Below are 23,150 nucleotides of genomic sequence, written 5' to 3'. Positions count from 1 at the left end.
TTCAACAAACTGTCCTGGGACATACACATATGCAAAAAAGAATAAACGTCACCTCCCATTCACATAATACAAAAAACATATTCAAAATGGACTAAACATCTAACCTACTGAGTTAAAATGATAAAACTCATAAAAGGAAGCATAGGTTTAAATCTTTATGACCCTGAATAGGGCAACAATTGCTTAAATATAACACCTAAAGTGAAAGCAACCAAAGGGGAAAAAAACAGATAAAACAGATTTCATCAAAGTTTAAAACTGTGTATCAAATGACATTAACAAGAAAATAAAAGGTAATCTGCAGAATTAAAGAAAAGACTTACAAATCATATATCTGATAAAAGTATAATATCATATAAAGGGCACTAACAACTCAATAATAAAAAGTCAACTTGCAGCAATTTCTTACTAGATATGTCTCCAGAGGCAAGGAAAATAAAAGCAACAGTGAACTATCAGGACCTCATCAAGATAAAAAGCTTCTACACAGCAAAGGAAACAACCAGCAAAATTAAAAAGTAAGTGACAGAACGGGAGAAGATACTTCCAAGTGACACATCAGATAAAGGGGCAGTATCCAAAATCTATAAAGAAGTTAACAAACTCAACACGCAAAAAACAAATAATCCAGTAAAGAAATGGGCAGAAGACAGAAATATACACTTTTCCAAAGAAGACATCCAGATGGCTAACAGACACATGAAAAGATGCTCAACATCACTCATCATCAGGGAAATACAAACCAAAACCACAATGAGATAGCACCTCATACCTGTCAGAATGGCTAAAATTAACTCAGGAAACAACAGATGTTGGCGAGGATGCGGAGATGGGGAGACTTTTGCACTGTTGGTAGGAATGCAAACTGGTATAGCCACTCTGAAAAACAGTATGGAGATTTCTCAAAAGATTAAAAACAGCTACACTATGACCCAACAATTGCACTACTAGATATTTATCCAAAGTATACAAAAATGCTGAATCAAAGGGGAACATGTACCCCAATGTTTACAGCAACACTATTCAACAATAGCTAAATTATGGAAGGAGCCCAAATGTCCACTGACTGATGAATGGATAAAGAAGATATGAGATAATGGAATACTACTTGGCAATCAAAAAGAATGAAATCTTGTCATTTACAGCATGGATGGAACTAGAGTGTATGTAAGGTAAGCGAAGTTAAGTCAGAGAAAAACAAATATCATGTGATTTCACCCTATGTGGAATTTAAGAAACAAAACAGATGAATATAGGGGAAGGGAGGGGAAAATTAGGTAAAACAGAGAGGGAAGCTAACCATTAGAGACTCTTAAATACAGAGAACAAAGTGGGGATTCCTGGAGGAGAGGTGGGTGGAAGGATGGGCTAAACAGGCGATAGGCATTAAAGAGGGTACTTATTGGGATGAGAACTGGGTGTTACACAGATAAATCACAAGGTTCTATTCCTGAAACCAATACTACACTGTATGTTAACTAACTTGAATTTAAATGAATAAGTTTTTAAAGTTAACCTATTTTAACCAAATGAGTTTCTTTTGGGGGGGCTAAAGAAATGTTCTGGAATTCAATAGTGGTGTTGGTTGCATAACCTAGTAGATATCCTAAAAACTATATACTTTGATATGGCAAGTCATATGGTATATGAATTATATCTCAAAACAAAAAAAAATTCTGTAACTACAGCATCCTAAAACAATAAAAGAAAAAAAACTATAAAAGTATAAGATGGTCAATAGTCTCTTGGGGTAATAGAAAGTGTTTTGATTCCTATTTTACCAATCTGAATTAATACATGGACAACAAAATGTTAAATCATGCATACAAAATTCCCGGTACTCTCTTAATCTTCAAATTTTTTCCCAATGCAATACATGATGAATAATGCCATCAAGCACAATTACGTATGCACAATTCCCAAAGCACTAACTGAATCTCTACCCTTTTCTCTCTCTCTTTAGAAAGCCAAGTAGAGGGGTGCCTGGGTGGCTCAGTCAGTTGAGCGTCCGCTTCGGCTCAGGTCATGATCTCACGGTTCGTGGGTTCGAGCCCCGCATCGGGCTCTGTGCTGACAGCTAGCTCAGAGCCTGGAGCCTGCTTCTGATTCTGTATCTCCCTCTCTCCCTGACTCTCCCCTGCTCGCACTATCTCTCAAAAATAAAAAAAACATTAAAAAAATAAATTTAAGAAAGAAAGCCAAGCAGAATACAAATACTTTATATATACATATAGTACATTATAGATTTATCATATATAGATCTGCCTTATTATTACTAAACTATTTGAAATACAGAGCACAACTGATTATACCAAATGTGTCATGACTGTCTTTATTACATGTGAAAATTTTTCTGTGATGATTTACTTGAAAAAACAGCTACTGTCTCAACAAATAGTATTGGAAAAACTGGATAGCTACACGCAAAAGAAAGAAACTGGACCACTTTCTTACACCACACAGAAAAGTACACTCAAAATGGATTAAGGATTAAATGTGAGGCCTAAAACCATAAAAATCCTAGAAGAGAGCACAGGCAGGAATTTCTTTGACATCAACCATAATAACATCTTTCCAGATATATCTTCTGAGGCAAGGGAAACAAAGGTAAAAATAAACTATTGGGACTACATCAAAATAAAAAGCTAACTAAAACTAAAAAACAATGTACCGAATGGGAGAAGATATTTGCAAAACTAATACAATATCCAATAAAGAGTTAGTATTCAAAATATATAAAGAACTTAAACAACCTGGGGTGCCCAGGTGTCTCAGTTGGTTAAGCATCTGACTCTTGATTTTGGCTCAGGTCACGATCTCACGGTTCACAGGATGGAGCTCCACATCAGGCTCTACACTGACAGCAGGGAGCCTGCTTGGGATTCTCTATCTTTCTCTGCCCCTCTGCCACTCACTTTCTCTCTTTCTCAAAACAAATAAACATAAAAGAATAACTTTTAGAACTTGACAGCCAAAACCCAAATAATCCAATTAAACAATGGACAGAGGATATGAAAAGACATTCCTCCAAAGAAAACATCCAGATGACTAACAGATATATGAAAAGATGCTCGACATCACTTGTCATCAGAAAAATGCAAATCAAAACTACATGAGATACCATACCTGTCAGAACAGCTAAAATAAAAAAGATAGGAAACAACTGTTGGTGAGGATGTGGAGAAAAAGGAAGCCCTGTGCACTGTTGGTGGGAATGTAAACTGGTGCAGCCACTGTGAAAGCCAGCATGGAGGTTCCTTGAAAAATTAAAAATAGAACTACCCTATGATCCAATAATCATACTAGTGAATATTTAAAAAGAAGGTGAAAACACTAATTTGAATAGATAATATGCACCCCTATGTTTACTGAAGCATTATTTATAATAACCAAATTATGGAAGCAGCCTAAATGTCCATCAATAGATGAATGGATTAAGGTGTGATACACACACACACACACACACACACACACACACACACACACATATATATAATTCAGCCATTAAAAAGAACGAAATCTTGCCATTTGCAACAACATGGATAGATCTATATAGATGGCTAAACGAAATAAGCCAAAGAAAGAAAATTCTATGATTTTACTCATATGTGGAACTTCAGAAACAAAACAAATGAACAAAGAAAAAAAGAGAGACAAACCAAAAAAATAGATTCTTCACTACAGAGAATGAACAGAGGATTATAGGAGGAGAGGTAGGTGAGGGGCTGGGTGAAATAGGTGAAAGTAAAAAGGATTAGGCATAACTTATCTTGATAGGCACTGAGTAATGGATGAACTGCTACATTGTACAACTGAAACTAATACAACACTATATGTTAACTACACTGAAGAGACAGAAGAGATCAACATCAAAATCTTTAATCAAATAGAGACTGATAGATTATAATATGAAGTATTTCTTTAAAACAGTTACTCTTAGTAAGTATCCTGTAGCTTCTTGGATAGTTCATTTGTACCTCATCATCTATCAACATTGATTTAAAATTCATAGTTCCATTATTATACATTTATTAAATTTGAGAAAAATCCATAGAAAAGCATTAGTTAAAAAAGAGGTAAAATAACCAAGCTTCTGTAATTAAACCTACATACTCAGTAAAAAAAACCAGTATATTTGAATGTTAAATATGTTTCTCAAAGTCATATGTAATGCTGTATTTCTGTAAATCAATTCACTGTCACCCTTCTATTATATTTTTAGAGGTACTAGAACATAAAAAAAGAGGGCAACATTTACTTTTAGAACTATTCTTCCTTAATTTGCAAAGTATGTGCATTTGATTCTCCTAATACAAAAAAAAAAACCTAATATCAAATACCAAAAAAAGAAATAAAAGTTATTTAAATAATATGATTCACCACTACAATAAACCACACTTTTATATACTAAATATCCAAAGGTAATTTATAAATTTAGCTCCCACTAATTTTCATGTTTCCAAAAAGCTCTGATTTGGGTTTTCTCATCAGTAAGAAAAATAATAAAATTAGAAAGTTCTAGGTTCTTCTAGTTTCAACTTCTATGAGTCTTTGAGATTTAGTTCTAACATATTAAACATAATGTTTGGGGCTAAAACTGTATCACCCTCATCCCCACAAATTCATGTGTTCAAGTTCTAATTCTCTTGCTCCTCAAAATGTGACTCTGTTTGGAGACAGAGCCTTTAAAGTAAGAAGGTAAAATCAAGGTCCAAAGGATGGACCCTAATCCAATCTGACTGTGTCCTTACAGGGGACTAAGACACAGACGTGCACAGAGGAAAGACCGTGTCAAGACAAAGGGAGATGGCCTGCCACCCACAAGCCCAGGAGAGAGGTCTCAAAACGAAACCTTGATTCTGGACTTGCGGTCTCTGAAGGGTGAGGAAATAAATTTCTGTTGTTGATACCACCCAGTCCGATGTACTTCGTCTTGGCAGCCCTGGCAAACTAACACAGACTCTAATATTTCTCAGTTATTTAGATTTTCTTAGCGTGGAAACAAACACCAAAATAAAGAAATGGAACTCCTATTTCAAAACTCTAAAATGAGTTCATTGGAGGGGCGCCTGGGTGGCTCAGTCAGTTGGGCATCTGACTTCGGCTCAGGTCATGATCTCACGGTCAGTGGGTGGGTTTGAGCCCCACGTCAGGCTCTGTGCTGACAGCTCAGAGCCTGGAGCCTGCTTCAGATTCTGTGTCTCCCTCTCTCTCTCTGACCCTTCCCTGCTCGTGCTGTCTCTCTCTGTCTCTCAAAAATAAATAAAAGACATAAAAAATTTAAAAAAAAAAATAAAAAGAAGTATTCTGAAAGTCACTTCCTACCTGGGTTTGATCACTCTGGGCACCAGAGTGCTCTCTGCTCTGTCTCTCAAAATAAAATAAAGACATTAAAAAAAATTTTTTTTATGAGTTCATTGGAGATATAAACATGTAAAAGGGTTCTGGATATCCTTCCCAAAAAGCTGAATTATTATGGGTGCAGCAGGGCATTAGAATTAGTAAATTCCACATCCCTAAAGCAAAAGTTAACTTCCTACTAGCTTTTTGTTATGGTATATGTATACATATGTTTGTTTAGTTTTTGTTAATTGCAAAAGAGCCAATATTAAATTCCATATGGACAGATATCCTTGAATGGCTCAAAATTCAGCTGTAACAAAATGGAGAGAAGTGAAAGTAATCTAGAGGAAAACAGCTGGGGTCAAATCTCGGCTCCACCTCCTACTACCTTTTAACAGCGATCAAGCTACTCTCTCTGAAACTCGGTTTCCTCAGTCATAAAGAGAGACCCCTTAGCACATGCCTGACACATAACCAATGCTCTATAAAAGGGGCGTCATCCCATCATTATATTTAAACAACTCAGCCTTAGTCCAAAAGGAACGGTAAGCTCCCCACCTAAGCACTGTGTGCGCATGTGCATGTGCGTGTGCATGTCACCAATGTGCCAAATGCTATTATGTAATTTTACTATAATTTAAATAATAAAGCCCAAATAAAATCAAATCGACATACTTACACTGATTTCAAAAATAGTAAATACCTGGCACAGACTCTATTATGTCAAGTAATTAAGGATTCAAGATTCTGTCAAATTCTCCCTAAATACGCTTTATCTTAAAATGTTACATTTTGCCTGAATTTCAGTCCTTACATTTATATATCCAATCCCTACTACTTTTGCAAAGACTCAGTGTGAGTTTCACATTCCTCTTAATCCTTAGGTGACAATTTTTCCCTCCCATTGATATGATAGTACCAAATTATATGTTGTCTTTTCTTAGTACTTTTTATGTTAATTTTACTTCCACAACAAGACTGGAAGTTTCCTCAAAGTAGGATTCATGATATATCTGCTGCCCGGAAAGCAGCCGTGTGTTCACCGAAAGAACTTACTACTTTACGGACCGTTATAATCAAGTTTGCTACTGCCTTTCTATGTTGCTTAATTTAAAGGTATTTCAAATTAGGAAGAAAGCAAATCATATGTAAAATCACACACAGATTTGAAAGCATCCTAAAGAATCAACTAATTTAGCCTAATTACCTAATTAATTATTTAAAAGTAATTATTAGATAAAATACAGACCACAATAACATTTTTTAATTTTTTTATTTTTTTCCATTGTTAGCAATATATCTCTTTTATAGTCTACAGCAGTTAATCTCTACCATTCCCTGAATGATAATGAGAATATATTTTCACAGTAGCAACTGGTGACATTTCAATAAATCAATGTGCTACAGTGATACCTAAATAAAAGCTTATTTCACTATAATGATGCTTCCAGGCTTCCCTCAAGTCAGGTAGTTACTTGCAGTTAATGATCTGTGACATACCACACAAGTAGTCCTAAAAAGACTTATTATCCACTGCGTGTGCAACAATATTTGCTTTATGGATGGCTAAATGAATGAAGACATTCAATGTAACTGTAAAAGTAAAATCAAAAGAAAACTTACAAGTAACATGTTTTCTTTAAGTAAAAGGGCTGTGACCATTTTCCATTAATACTTAACCTTTTGCTGGAGCAGTGCAACCACATATAATGCTCAAATCCATAAAGCCCAAGAGCTGTTCTGGGTTAATGCTAATTAACTGCCCCCAATCAAAAGAGCAGTAACTTTCCAAAAATGTGAGATCACCAGCCTCTATTGTTGACATCAAAGTCACATCACAAAGCTTAATGAACAATAAAGGAAACAAATATGCTTTACATATAAGAACTTTTTAATCAAATTTCTATATTCCTGTACAATCCAAATACACTGAGAAAAGAATTATTATGCTGCACACAAAATTGCTAATCTCAAACAATACTCCATCTTTCGTGGCTGCCAGACTTCGCAAGCATTCACATGTTTACCATTTATAATTTTATTTCATTCACTAGACTCAGCTTTTGTCCACCATATGTCCACTGTGGATTAACTATTCCCTTAGGTACAATTAAGGCCTTTCCATTTGTTGTAAGAAGAGCTAAGTATGAAGGACACGGCCAGAAATAACATTTATACCTCCACCAAAAACAGAAGCACATTGAAACTCAAACGATGGTTTTTGCAGCATCTTTTTTTATTAGACACATGTCTGTGTAGCAAAATAAACTTGAGATAAAATTCATGGCAACTATACATCAGCTTTCAACATTGAGATTAGATATCAAAATCATATCACCACCACCAACTGAGTTTAAATACTTTTTCAGAAAACTCTACTTCTAAAATATAAGCTAAATGAAGGCTGGCTTTGAAACATTAATTATAACAAACTTTAATCACCATTTATGTATTTCAAAGACATTTCACATGCTTTTTAATGTTCTTGACTTTTAAATCCTTAAAGTAAAACTATATATATATACATACTATATATATATATATATAGTTAGCAATATACACTTCTTCCCATTAGCCATAATTAGAAGACAGAATTTCAGGACATAGTGGGAGACACAACAACAACAACTAACACACACAGCACCTGTTACATACAGACATTGGGTCTGGGAGCCTTATACAAATAACTCTTACAACAACCTCCCTGTAAATTATTCCCACTTTACAGATGAGAAAATTGAGCTACAAAGAGGTGAATACCTTACCATGGTCAACAATTAATAAGTGAGTCCGTATCTGAACTTAAGTGGTCTTATTAGAACTCTGTGCCCTTAACCACTTCTCTATATGGTCTTTCCGTACTGCCGATTTAATGGGCCATAACACACTATAAAGTAAATATCTCTAAAGGGAAATACAATTTCTCACCTTTTTTATACTAAAATTTTGTATGAAAATTAAGAGATTAATTAGAGTTAGGAGTTTGGTTTTCAAAAGAACTACATGTGTAACGTAGCAGGTGTCTTTGCCTGGTCTGATGTGATACTGACTCGTAAGCAAGAAATGGGTCTGTCATTATTAAACTCCTCTTCTGTTTCGAGAACCTGGGCTCAGAGTTGCACAAAAGCTAGAAGAAGAGTATTATTTTCACTTTATCATCTCAAAACGCCCGTAGTTCCATTTTTCTCTGAGGTGAGAATGAATATTTTTCTGGTCATTCATAACAAGTACCTGCTGAGCACTTCCTGTGTGCAGGGACCAAGCAAGATGCTAGAGAAACAGCCATGAACAAAGTGGGCTCTGCCTTCATGGAGCCTCAATTACAGGACACCTGGGTAACTGCAAAGGGAGGGGGGAAACTGTGTTCAAAAATAGGTAACTTTTTCAGAAGAATCAGTTTAAAAAGCAATAGATAATAATTCCTAAAATCAGGTGACAAACTACCTAGTATTCTGTCCTGGTCCTCTTCTATTTGTTCATGTCTCTCAACCCTCTAAAATGAGTTTAAGATTTGGGAAAGTCCTCACAAACCCCTCATGTTCTATTTTTTCACTAAATCAGAATCAATGCAATAGACTGATGTTCAAGGAGTGGAGATGACGAATTCAAAATTATATCTAAAAATAGAAAAAGTGCTAAAACAACAAAAGAAGACATAAGACATGCTTAATCATCAAGTGTTTAATCTAACAACCATCTAATCACCTGTTGATCACTCCCTTCTTAAAACACCTTCACATGTGGCTTCCAGGATACTTCACTCTCAGGATTTTCCTCCTATCTCCACTGGCCACATGCCAATTCCTTGGCTAATCTCTTTATTTCCCCAAACTTTAAAACATGTCTGTAACCCAAGGATTCATCTCTGTACTTGTCTCTTTATACTCACTCCAATGTAAAGTTGGTACAGTCCTGAAGATTTAAATAGCATCAATATGTTGTTGACTCCCAGACTTTTATCTCTAAACTTTCTCTTGCCTCTAAACTCCAGACTCATATACCTGACTACCTATTAAATATCTCCACAGAGATGCTTAGCAGAAGTACCTCAAACTTAACATGTCCAAAAGGAAACTTGAGATCCTCACCCAAATCTGTTCTTTCTGCACTCAATTTCTTAGTCAGTAAACTGAACTTTAGTGTTCCAAATGCGTAGGCCAAAAATCTTGCTATTATCTTGCCTCTTCTCTCCTCTACTCCACAACCAACCTATGAGAAAATCCATCATCCATACCTTCAAAATATATCAAAAAACCAACTCATTTTCTTCACTACCTCCACTGCTGTAACCCTAGTCTATGCCACCATTATTTCTCACCTGGATTATGTCAAAAGCCACCTGTTTACTTTGCTTCTATTCTTACCCATTATAGTAAATTCTTTTTTTTTTTTTAAGTTTTTTTAATGTTTGTTTTTGAGAGAGAGAAGGAGACAGAGAGAGACAGAGCGTGAATGGGGGAGGGGCAGAGAGAGAGGGAGACACAGAAGCTGAAGAAAGCTCCAGGCTCTGAGCTGTCAGCACAGAACCTGACATGAGGCTCGAACCCACAAACTGTGAGATCATGAGTTGAAGTCAGATACTTAACTGACTGAGCCAACCAGGTGCCCCGTAAACTCTCAAAACAAGAACTGCAGTGATCCTTTCAAGTTAAATCACTTCACTCTGCTGAAATCCCTCAGGGGCTTTCCATCTCACACACAGTAAAAGCTGAAGCCCTGACAAATAGCTACAAAGTCATTCCTGATCTGTCTTCTTCCTAGATCCTTCCCTCTTTATATCTAATTTCATGTCCTACACTATACTTTCACTGACTATTCCCTACGTATTGCTATACATATACATACACACACACACACACACACACACACACACACACACACTTCGTCATAGTTCCTAAAAAGAAAAAAAACAAAATCAAAAACAAAATACTACCTCAAGGGCTCTGCTCTTACCCTACCCCCTACTTAGAAAACTCTTTTAAGTTTGTTTATTTTTGAGAGAGAGAGAGAGAGAGGGAGAGAGAGAGGGAGGGAGGGAGGGAGAGAGAGAGAGAGAGAGAGGCGGTGAGTAGGGGAGGTGCAGAGAAAGGGAGACACAGAATCTAAAGCAGGCTCCAGGCCCTGAGCTGTCAGCATGGAGCCTGACACGGGGCTCACACTCATGAGCAGTGAGATCATGACCTGAGCCAAAGTTGGACACCCAACCGACTGAGCCACCCAGGCACCATGGAAAACTCTTGATCCAAATATCTATGTGGTGCTCTCTTTCTCTTCCTTTTTCTCTTTGCTCAAATGTCATCTTCTCAAGCTTTCCTGCTACCATATTTAAAATCTTAACACCCTCTTCTAAGTCTTCCTTTTTCTCCCTTCCCTGCTTTATGCAAAATGTATCATCATTTGACATATTATATATTTTCTGATTTATTTATTTACTATCTTCCTCTACTGGAACCAGGCTAGATGAGGAAAGAAATTTTGTCTCTTCATTTCTATATCCCTAATACCTAGACAGGTATGTGTTCAATCACAATTTTTTAAATGAAATGAATGAGAGAAGACATAAGAAAGCAAAAAAAGGAAATACCTGCTGAATTTCTCTCTATTTGTACTGCAAAAACTAGACATTCATGTGAAATTTGCGAAAATGTCACAGAAAATAAAAAATAATTGAATTCTAACTTTGAGAACAATTTTAAATTAAGAAAAAATATTTTAGAGCCCCCAAAAAACTCCAAAGTTGACCACATTTCCAGGGTGTGCCTGACAAGTAGTAAAAGGTCAATAAATCTTGGCCAGATTTATTATTGCTGTTCTTAGGTATGAGCACTTATCCGTGTGTAAAAAAAAATAGATTCTTAATAATCTAACAAGTGAATAAAATGACCTAAGAAACCATCTCTGCAAACATAAGGAGACAGGGTTTACAGTACACCTAAAGTTAAAATTAAACTCTCTTAAAATTATATGGCAGGGGTCCCCAGGTGGCTCAGTCAGTTAAGCGTCCAACTCTCGATTTCAGATCAGGTCATGGTTCGTGAGTTCAAGCCCTACATCAGGCACTGCTAGCAGTGCAGGGCCTGCTTGGGATTCTCTCTCTATCCCTCTCTCCCTTTCTCTGTGCCTCTCTCCTGCTCACTTGTGCATGCATGCATGCTCTCTCTCTCAAGATAAATAAGCATCAAACAAATTATTAAAAAATATATGGCAGTAAATATGTTCAATTAAGCAGACTTATTACCGGACGTGTTTGGGTTATCATATTTTAGGAATGGAAAGTGCTTATGATTACCAAGTATAATCCCTCATTTTATACATGAGGATGATCCTAAGTGATTAGGTAAATTGCCCAAGGTGACATAACCAGATAAAATGACAGCCCCAGGACAAAAGCTAAAGTTTTCTGATGCCCACTATAAGTGTTCCTTTAATCTGTATTGGATTTGTTCCTCAATCACTGTAAATAAGATTAAAATAAATTACTGAAGGAGCTTAAATTACATTAATAAAAACTTTAGATCTTTTCACAGAGAAATCTGTTTTTATACCAATAAAAAATTTTTAATTTATAAATTTTACAATGCTACACATTTTTAAATTTTTAACATTAAAATTAAATTTAATATTTAATAATTTCTTCTAATTTTTAAAATCAGAGATTCATCATAAAAGAAGTAAAAAATAAAGTGGATAATCCTTTCTTTAGCATTTAATAAAGTGTATCATGGGGTGCCTGGCTAGCTCAGTCAGTTAAGCGTTCGACTTTGGCTCAGGTCATGATCTCACGGTTTGTAGGTTCGAGCACCGCCTTGGGCTCTGTGCTGACAGTTAACTCAGAGCCTGGAGCCTGTCTTTGAATTCTGTATCTCCATCTCTGACCCGCCCCTGCTCATGCTGTCTGTCTGTCTCTGTCTCTCTCTCAAAAATAAATAAAACACTAAAAAAAACTTTAATAAAAAAATTTTTAAAAGAACTGTATCATGACAAGAAGATGGACAGAAATCATATAAACAGATTGTTATGACTTACACAAACGCTTACACAACTCCCCCAAACAAAGCAAAACCACAGAAACCTCAATACTTCTCAGGCTAAGGAAATTACAATACTGTCAAAAGGTTTGACGTAGGCTATCTAAAAGAAAGTAACTATGAAATAACATCACTGCGACAATTGTCAGGTGAAAATGACTTTTGATTAGTATTATGAAAAAGCACTCATTTGACATTTTCTTCCCCAAAATTACCAGTCCTAACACCAGTCTGAAAGCAAGCTTATGCATTTAATCTGAGGAAACAGCTCCATCAATTAAATTGGAAATACTATCAAGATGTTCTAAAGGTACAGCAGAAGTGTGAAGCGTCCTGTAAAAGAACAGTTTGAAGAGCATATACGAGGGGCGCCTGAGTGGCTCAGTCGGTTAAGCATCCAACTCTTGGTTTTGGCTCAGGTCATGATCTCAGTTCGTGAGTTCAAGCCCTGTGTCAGGCTCCAGGCGGTCAGTACAGGGGTCCCCGTTCTCCCTCTCTCTTCCCCTTCCCTGCTCACTCTCAGTACACAGAATACGGATGCCATCACCATCAGAATCAGATGCTATCAGCATCTACTAGTAAATAAATAACTTATAGCTCTAGTTCAACAAATTTACACACAAAGAGAGGAGAAAGAAAAAAGCAGCAGCAGCAGCAATAGGAACAAAAATAAAGTCTATCTGAAAAAGACACTTGGATCTGATACTTTGGGATTACTATTCCCAGAACAAAAAAGAACCAAAATATTAAAATAAATGGGCAAGGAGGCAGGATGCTTTAATTCACAAAGTACAAACAGAATGAATTTTTCAAATCCTCAATAGTTTCTGTTCATGCTTTATAAGTATAAATTCTCTTCAGCAAACTAATATTAATGACTTACTCATTCACTTTGTTATAATACCATAGACAGTAAATTTTATAGAAGTTGATATGAACCCTTCAAATTTGGAGTCAGAGTAAACGTCACCTACTTGACAGTTTCCTATTTCTACTCACCACATAAAATAAGAATTTCTGAAGACTCAGAGTCCCAGTATAGGCAAGCACTTTCATGTAAATTCCCATGAAACTCTTCAAGCTGGAGGCATAACCATTTCTTCAGACTCCTCTATCACTAAGAATAAAGGATAATCTTTGGAAAAATTGTGATAATTTTATTGAGGGTATCAGTTAAATTTTCCAGCCTGAAATTTACTTGTTTTACTAATACACTTCCCTTGAGTTCAGGGAACACAACCACAGAGTACATTAAAATGTAACCTTTGAGCCTCGCAGTGTAAAACATCACTTCCTGAGCAGAGATAGTACTCCAAGAACAATCAATCAGTGTTAAGAAGAATATACACTCAACATTGTTAATTAGTGTTGATGCACTCTTCTCGATGCCCTCATCTGTCATGAAGATTGTTTAAAAATCTGAGTTATTAGTCTTTATTTGGGAAAGGATCTGGTTAATATCTTTAAGAGCAGAAATCATTCATCCATCCACTCTATCCTGGAGCGTGATAATTCCTACCCTCAATACAAGTTACTGATAACCACTACCCCTCCACTGAGAAGCTATAAATCAGGAAGAGGGCAGCTTCTATGCAACCCCTGTTAATTTCTGTTTACAATCTATCCAACTGAGAATGTTAGCTGGCCAGGGAAGAAACTAGCTGATGGATCAGATAGTAAGAAAACATAACAGCTTAAAGATAGAAAATAACAAAATGACAAATTAAAATGCCATGTGCTTATAACAACATGGATTGAACTTAAAATTAATTTAAAAAAAATAATATTCCTGAAGGTTCACCTCATTTCAATGTGAACCTTCCCTGAAACACGAAAGAAAAATGAAAAGTGTTACTTCAAGTAACTGCTTCATTTTTGAGATTTTTTTTTAATGTTTTATTTATTTTTGATACAGAGAGACAGAGCATGAGAGGGGGAGGGGCAGAGAAAGAAGGAGACACAGAACCGGAAGCAGGCTCCAAGCTCTGAGCTGTCAGCACAGAACCTGACGCGGGGCTCAAACCCACAAATGTGAGATCTGACCTGAGCCGAAGTGGGAGGCTTAACCGCCTGAGCCACCCGGGCACCCCATTGGTTTTTGAGATTAAACACAAAATTTTTAAAAAATTTAAAAGTATAGGTTTTCTATCATTACATAAAGGTTACATTAGGAAAAAGCAAAATTCTTAATTCTTTTATATTTATTTAACCTAAAATCGTGATATAAAATCTATGACATTTTATCTCAAACATGATCCAGCATAATATAACTTCAGAATATTTCCTAAGAAACTCTCTGACAAAAAAAAATAAAGAAATAAAAAAATAAAAAGAAACTCTCTGACATTATTCACCAAAGTAGAATTCAGTAGGCCGGCTGGGCCCAAAGGCCATCTAACAGATTCCCTGTATCTACATATGTATTTTTCCTCATTAAGAAAACCATTTTCCTTAATAACACATCCCAGGCCCATAAACACTTCTAATTCCAACAGAGGCTTCGTGAAAAGGCTTTTATTTATTCATTCATTCAGTATTCATTCATTCAGGCACTATTCTGAGCGATGAGGTCCCTATGCTTCATTGAGCCTTAGATTTTAGTGGGGGAAGACAGACAGGAAACAAACAAGAAACAACATCAGGTGGCAGAAATGAAACAGCATGTCCTGAGAGGTAGGGACTACATGGCCGTTTACACTGAGTGGTCAAGAAAAGCAACGATGACATTTAAGATGTGATCCAAATGATAAAATGGAGCCAGTCAAGTAAAGACCAGAAGAGCAAGTATTTCAAGCATAAGAAACCCTATGATACAAATTAACTCGGAATGTTCAAGTAGAGAAAAAAAGACGAGTGTGCCTTAGCATAGAGACACACAGAAGAGGTCTAAGAGGAAACTAGAGCACCAGGAAACCAGGTAGGAACCAGATCATTGGGTGTTAGATAAACTTGGATGAGGGGTTTAGATTTCATTTTAAGTGTGATGAGAAAGCACTAGAAGAGGCATACCATGATTTGCCATTTGAGAAACTGGATTGTAGGAGAACAAAGCTAGAAGCAGGAGGGACAGTTAGAAGCTACTGCAGCATTCGTGTGGAAGGTGATGGTGGTGTGTTAGGCTGTGGCCAGGGCTGTCTATAATAAGCTCACAGAGCAGTCATGAATGGAAAAGCCCTAGATCCTGAAGTGCAGGGTCTGGTCAAGTGAGAGACTGAGACTTTCAAAACCAGGAAACCAGGTTATCAGACCCGGTAAATACGGCTCTGTGAATTGCAAAAAGTGCCTTTGGATGGTAATATAATTGTTTCCAGGTGTCTATCAGTCCTCTCCCTCCACATCGGGCTGCAGACATGGACATGATCAAACTGCAACAGAACTTCTGTAAAATACACAGAATAAATAGTTGACTTACCCTCTTTCCCATGTTGGAAAAGACCTAGTGGGAATTTGTTTACCTTGCTAGGAAAAAGTAGGGCCTTCCCTGAAGATTTGGATATAACTATACTTATTATTCCCAACAACTAAATAGAGCAAAAGAATGGCAGTCAAATTTTTTAAAACTTTAAGGCAGCTAAGAAAAAGGAAAAAAACTAAGAGTAAAGTTAATAGGTCTCTATCACTCCTTAAGCACCCTTGCTCAATCTTTGTGCAAATTAACAATGACTAACTGAATACACACAAATGGCACTCAAGAGTGTCTGCAGAGTTGAACTGCCTTACCCATCTTACAGTACGAGAAGTATCCATCTTAAAAAAACAGGGGAGGGGAGGGGCACAGGGGTGGCTTAGTTGGTTAAGCACTGGACTCTTAATTTTGGCTCAGGTCCTCTCATGGTTTGTGAGGTCAAGTCCCACATCAGACTGACACTCAGGCATTCACAGTGCAGAGCCTGCTTGGGATTCTCTCTCTCCCCTCTCCCCCTCTTTGCCCCTACTCCATATGCTCTCTCTCTCTCAAAATAAACTCTAAAAAAATTTTTTTTTACTTTTTTTTAAAGAAATAAAAAAGGCATAAGATAATGACAAAGGAATTCTCTAGGAACCATTTCCTCCAGGCCACTTTAGTAAGATGTCTGTTTCAGCTGTACTAATTTATAATTTGCGATCATTCAAATTGAAGCTGTAGTCAGTGTTTCTAAAAGGCTATTATGATTAATAATGATGATGATAGTTACTGCGCACTTACAGTGTACAGACCAGTGCTAAGCGCTTTTCTAATCTCATTTAATCTTTAATCTTATCAGACAGAAACTACTATACTTACCAGCAGATGAGGAAATTGAGGTATAAAAATATAAAGTAACCTATCTGATGTCACACTGCTGTTAAGTGAAAAAACCTGGCCTTGTAAAAGCAGTCTGTCTAAACTCAAAGTCCTATGATCTTAACCATGACTCACACTGCATATAAAGTCTTATATACTACAAAGAAAAATCACTAACTAGTGTCTTACAGCCTTTCAGAATCTAGAAAAAATAAACTGAAGCATTATACACTGAAATAATTTAGTCATTACCAATTCTATTTCATTAAAGCAAGTCTCTTCCTCTATTGGCTACTTTATTAACCTACTCTAGATACTCTTTATATATAAACATAATAAAACACAATTTTTAGTCAAAATAAACCCATAATTCATCCTTACCTAAGACTATCCTCAATCTTCACTCCAAATTTCTGTGAGTTTACTATATTTTCATAAAATACAATTTTAGGGGTGCCTAGGTGGCTCAGTTGGTTAAGCATCTGACTTCAGCTCAGGTCGTGACCTCGGGGTTCATGAGTTCGAGCTGCACATGGGGCTCTGTGCTGACAGCTCAGAGGCTGGAGCTGCTTTAGATTCAGTGTCTCCCTTGGTCTCTGTCCCTCCCCTGCTTGCACTCTCTCTCTCTCTCTCTCAAAAATAAACATTAAAAAATTTTAAAAAACAAATGATATTATAACATTACAAGCTCTTACTATAAAACAAATTCACACATATGCACACATACGCATACTCCCTCTTCCTCTCCCTCCCCGTCTCCTTTCCTCTCTTTCTCTCTGTACTGAAATTTTCTGTGCATCCTACCCTTCTGCTAAACTTTGGCTAAAAGTTGGCTACTGCTGCCAATATTTTCATAGCCTGTACGTATTTATTTTCCACGTATTTATTTTGCAACTTTCTATTCAAGTTGCAAAGAACAGAACACAATGAATTTTAAAAAGCACATTTCGGGGCACCTGGGTGACAGTCAGTGGAGCATCCAACCCTTGATTTTGGCTCAGGTCATAATCCCAGGGCCTGGGATCCAGCCCCATGCTGAGCTCCTTGCTGAGCATGGAGCCTTTTGAGAGTCTCTCTCTCTTTCTCTCTCTCTCTCTCTCTCTCTCCCCGCCCCACCTCCTCCCCTGCTCATGCTCTCTCTAAAAATAAAATAAATCTTTAAAAAAGTTAAAAATAAACTGTGTGTTGATTAGAAGCATAATAATCCAGTTTCAGATGTCTTCCTATCATGTTTCTTTTGCTTTGCCTTCAATCAGTATGTAAATTCTCTGCTTTTTAATACAATTTTATCCTCCCCAAAAGAAGGGGAGTACACACTACTATACTAATGTAACATCCACCTGGAAACACAGATTTCAATATCTTTCATTGCATGACCATATGAAATCAGGCCAGTGACAGATTTTTCAGTAAATAATATCAAGGAAATGTGTGTCCTATAATCTCTTCATTTTACATATGAAACATTCTGTGTGACTACATACTTTATTTTATAGTCTCATTTTGAAAGAGAATATTATAAATATAAGAAAGGGGTTACAGTTAAGCCTAAAGTTAAAAAACTCAACTTTGTATGCTATTTAAAATCTCAAACATAACACTGTAACCATTTTTTACGTAAATTCATATGACTTACATGAGTATTTGTTTTTAAAACTTAGGAATGGCATCACCAGCACAGTCCAATAGCCCATCTAGTGTGATAGCCTCTTTCAGTCACCAATGGTGGATGCCTCACGCGGAGAGCATAAACACACAACATAATGCATATAATGTGCACCACTACACCATTAACTCCAGAAGGTAGTCAGATAATGTCCTGAAAGGAAAACAAGTCCCAACCTCCATCCCTTCCCTACTCTATAATTTCCTAAAAGGTGAGGAGAAACCTCCAATTAGTGCAAATTTATCCATAATACAAACCAGTGTTTCAGTTACATTGCAACTAAGAAATGATCTCCTAGGGGCGCCTGGGTGACTCAGTTGGTTAAGCATCGAACTTCAGCTCAGGTCATGATCTCACAGTTCATGTGTTTGAGCCCCACACTGGGTTCTGCATTGACAGCTCAAAGTCTGGAGCCTGCTTCAGACTGCCTGCTTCCCTCCCTCCCTCTCTCTCTCTCTCTTTCTCTCTGCCCCTCCCCCACTCATGCTCGCTTGCTCACTCTCAAAAATAAGCATTGAAAGGAAGGAAGGAAGGAACAAAGGAAGGAAGGAAGGAAGGAAGGAAGGAAGGAAGGAAGGAAGGAAGGAAGGATCCATCTCCTAAAATGAAAAGCTGCACTCAGAAATAGACATAAGGTCATCAAAACTTTTGATTTCTAAAGGAGAATTTCAATGAATTGAAAAACATCAGGTTCACTCAATTAGAATCATTTATGGAACAGAAGAGCAAAATTCTCCTAAAGCTTAAAAAAACTGGACCCAAGGCATCCATTTCATGATATGTAATATTATTTTCTAGACACTATTATAAAATTTATATTTCTAACTCTTCAGAGAAATGATATCCACACCTGTTTTGTAATGGTTTTAAAGTAAGGCTTGGATTTATTAAATGTTCATCTAAGTGTGCAAAACCACATAATGAAGAAATCTTGGTATAGTCCTTCAGGAAGTACTATTTCCTAAATAATTACAGACCCAAAAAAACGCACTATACTTTTAAAGACCCTTGGAGAAGAGATTCTCTTGGCAGCATACTTGGGTATTGGTTTAACAACGCTTGTCATCAGGAAACTCTTCCTGACCTAAATCTTCCACGGTGTAATTTAAATTCATTTTCTCTTTTTCTGACCTCAAATAGCTGTAGAAGATTAGGTCATATCATAATATTTTATATATTTAAAAACCCTTGTGAAGGTCTCCTTTTCCAGGTAACTGCATTACAGGACTATGAACCAACAGTTCTGTACAAAATTCAGTGTTATAGTTTTATACACTGTACATTACAGCCCAGCTGACAGATCTCAGAAATTATCCACCATTTTTACCAAGCACTACTCACTCTTCCCCAATACAGTCTTTCTCAAGAAACAAAACAACACAAAAAATGATCTATATTTTAGAACAAATCTCAAAAATTTAGAAAGAGCCGTTTACGAGAGATGAGAGCAAGGAACAACAGACACAAAATCCCACCCCGACACTGCTTTCTTCCCCAGAACAGGGGATCATGTAATGAAATCTGTCTCTCAAAATCTCTGGGGCAGAGCTGAGGCTGCAGTGCAGTATCATAAAACCTGCAGCTCGGTTGCTGTTCTCAGTAGTCTGTGCCGCTTCCTCAGACCACAGGCAGCCGAAGCGCACACGGTCAGAACAGAACTCACCTTAATGGGAACTGGCCAGAGCGGCAGGGCAGTAACATCAAGCATCAAAACTGGCACTGAAAAGATCATATTCATCTGTAAAACTTTTCTCCTCAAGCAATTTACCTACTCCAGGAAAGCTATTATCTTTTATGTTTCTAAACATCAAAATTTGTTTAGGAATAAAGATGAAAGGATAGGCAAATCAACAGTGATGCGTAAAGAAGCATTAATAACTTACTTTTATTGCCTACCAAGGCAACCAGCGGCTGAGTTTCTGACTCCTCGCTCACTTTCTTCACCACAGAATACCAATCTTCCAAATTCTCAAAGCTTTGATAATTCGTAACATCATACACCAACAGGATTCCCTGTCACAAAAGAGTTACAGAACTGTTTGTCAGATAGCTGGCATAGACGTGGTGAGCTACAATAAATATGAGAAAATCCAGTCAGGGGTGAGAAGGCTGCAAGGTCTACAGTCCTGCCTGTTACTTCCATGAGGCCAAACATGAACACCTTTCAATAAATAACCATCTGCTGCTGCTCTTTATAAATATTTTCAAAAATGAGATTCCATGACATCCCTTGATAGTCAATTTTAGTGTTTAACACAATTTTCTTTAAATGAAATAAGTCAATTTCCTCTTTTGGTCCTCTGTGCATTTGGAGAACAACACTGGAGTATCCTCCTTGTAATAACCCTTCATGTACTTGAAGATAGTTAAGTGACTCCTTTACCATCTCCTTTCCAGAATAAACAAACTCAATTCCTTAAACTTCCCTCAAAGGACCTATTTTCTATCCCTTTAATCATAGTTGATGGGTTCTTCCCAGGACACACTACATGCAGTTTTCTGACATCCTCTTTAAAATGAGCAATGTAAAACTGGATATGATACTGTAATAAGAGCCTGAACAAAGCCAAATATAACAGAGGGATTGCTTCCTGCCTCTTATATATCATATTCCTTTTAATATATCCCATTATTCTGTGTGGGAAGGAGAAGTATGTACAACACACAAAAATAACAGTGCCACATTCTTGATTCTCATCCAGTTCGTGGTCAAACACTTAATACAAAGCGCTGTGTATAGTGTAAGTCTGAACCCAAATAGCATTTATGTCTCCTTCTCAGGTTATAATCACAAAAAAATTAATGCATTTTTGTACTTACTATCCATCTAGACATATATTTATAAAGATCTTTTCATCAGTCCTTACAACAATCATCTGACGCTGCTACTCTTATTCTCATTTTACTAACAAGGGGAGGTTACAATAGCCAAGGTCGACCATACTTAGGTCACATACCACTACCACTAGGTAGGTCAGGAAGCCAGACCTGAATCAAGGGCTGTATGAATATAGAGTCCACCAATGCACCCTATAAGCATTTGTCTGCCAATTATATGCCAAGCATTGCGCTGGGTCCTAGAGATATGAATTCCAAACCTCAAGAAACTCAGTCTTGCAGCAAGGCCAGGCAAATAAACAGACAAGAACAGAACACAAAAGTAATGGCCAGTGATAGACTGGTAAATATTAATAAGCTGGCTAGTGCTACGGTGAGGGTGGGGAACCGTAGAGTTATTTCTCTCACTCGCCTGTTTCTGTGGGGTAAACACTCCCCTGTGGCCATTTTCAAGTTATCAATGTCCTTAACTGAACAGCTGGGTAAAACACCACCATCTTGCATCTGAACCATACAGGTACAACAGACATCAATAATTTCAAGAACACAGGTAAGAAAAATGCATGGTAAAATAATTAGTAAATGATGCATTTTGAGCATATATGTTTTTAATATAATTCATGAGTTTATGTATTTTTAATCTTGAATGTAGTCAACAACTGACTGACAAAAATTCCTGAAAATTTAACAACTGCTTTTCTCAAACCAGAGAACAGCACACTACTACTATAACCTTCGAGTACCATTCTCTTTTATTAAATGACTCTGGCCCCCGAGTCACTTAGCTCCGCTGGGTCTCAAGTTGTTTGCCTCTAAAATTAGATCACTGAACATTAAGTGGTCTCTAAAATCCCTTCCAGTTTAAATATCCTGTAATTTTTATGCCAAAAAATCACTTGTCTAATTTTGGTAACTTAGACACTTATTTCTGTCTTCTTAAATGCTTTGAAATAATGCCCAACAATAGAATTATTTGAAATAATCAGCATATGCCCACTTTTCTTATTCAGAATAATGCCCCAGAACTGGCCTTTGAGGAAAGCTAACCTCAGTGCTCATTTTGGCAGCATGTTTAGAGAGGAAGGAAGGAAAGAAGGAAGCTAATCTTCAACCTACTGACTCCACATCCAGTTGACCTGAAGGACCTCACATACTGTGTTACAAGAGCTCTGCCCTGAAAGTCACATCGCTGCTGGACTGCAGTCTTGGCTTTGATCCTGGACAATGCTTCTGTGGTCCACCTTTATAATACCTGACATGTCTAAGTGATTATGTGAAGTTATAAGAATAGACTTTTTAAAAGTTAACATACTACACAATTGCTGGGAATTTTTATTATTCTGAGTGAATAAAAATCACATTTTTTAAGTTTTATTTTTCAATATAATTTGTCAAATTGGCTTATATAAAACACCCAGTGCTCATATTTTCAGTGCAACTTTGTGACAGTTTTTACACTCACAGATTGAGCTGCTGATGTATGATGCCTCTTAAACCTTAAGATGTTTGGAACCCTTCTAAATTGGCATGTGAAAATCTTCATCTCAACATGGGCCAATATGCGTACAGGATGCAAATAAAACATGGCCACCATCTCTTGATGATCTGTACTAGATCAGAGCTTAAAATAAAAATTAAATACTACTGATCTGTTGTATACCAAAAGTCAGTAAACTATGGTGCCCAAGTCAAATTCAGCTCAAAGCCTCTATTTGTAAATAAGTTGTTATTGAAACGCAGTCGTACTTATTTAAGTACTATCAATGGCTACTTCTGTATACAACTGCAGAGCTGAGTGGCTTGTGACACCCAACATACTGCCTACCTGGCTCTTTAAGGAGCCAATTCCTGAGCTAAACCAGTGTGTCCGAATATTTTTCAGAGATCAATAACTATGAATCTTCCAGTAGTCATAAGAAAGGCAGAAGGATAAAAGTCTTTCATTAATCTAGCTTTCCACCAACCCAACATCATATACCCCATTCTCCACACCACTCTGTAAAAACTAGGA

At 36.9% G+C, this 23,150-nt stretch overlaps 1 protein-coding gene across 2 annotated transcripts in view; it reads right to left on the bottom strand.

Moving 5' to 3' along the window:
* RAB28 (RAB28, member RAS oncogene family) overlaps nucleotides 1-23,150 on the bottom strand; it is an 84,288-nt gene that overhangs the window by 43,003 nt on the left and 18,135 nt on the right. For both annotated transcript variants that reach the window (XM_029948634.1, XM_029948625.1), the window contains exon 4: nucleotides 20,185-20,314. In XM_029948634.1, coding sequence (XP_029804494.1) covers nucleotides 20,185-20,314 — 130 coding nt within the window. The remainder of the gene's footprint in view (nucleotides 1-20,184; nucleotides 20,315-23,150) is intronic.

Source organism: Suricata suricatta, chromosome 1 (assembly GCF_006229205.1).
Source record: "Suricata suricatta isolate VVHF042 chromosome 1, meerkat_22Aug2017_6uvM2_HiC, whole genome shotgun sequence".
Lineage (NCBI taxonomy): Eukaryota > Metazoa > Chordata > Mammalia > Carnivora > Herpestidae > Suricata > Suricata suricatta.
Note: the sequence above shows the minus strand (reverse complement) of the source record. Positions and strands in the feature narration are given on the sequence as shown.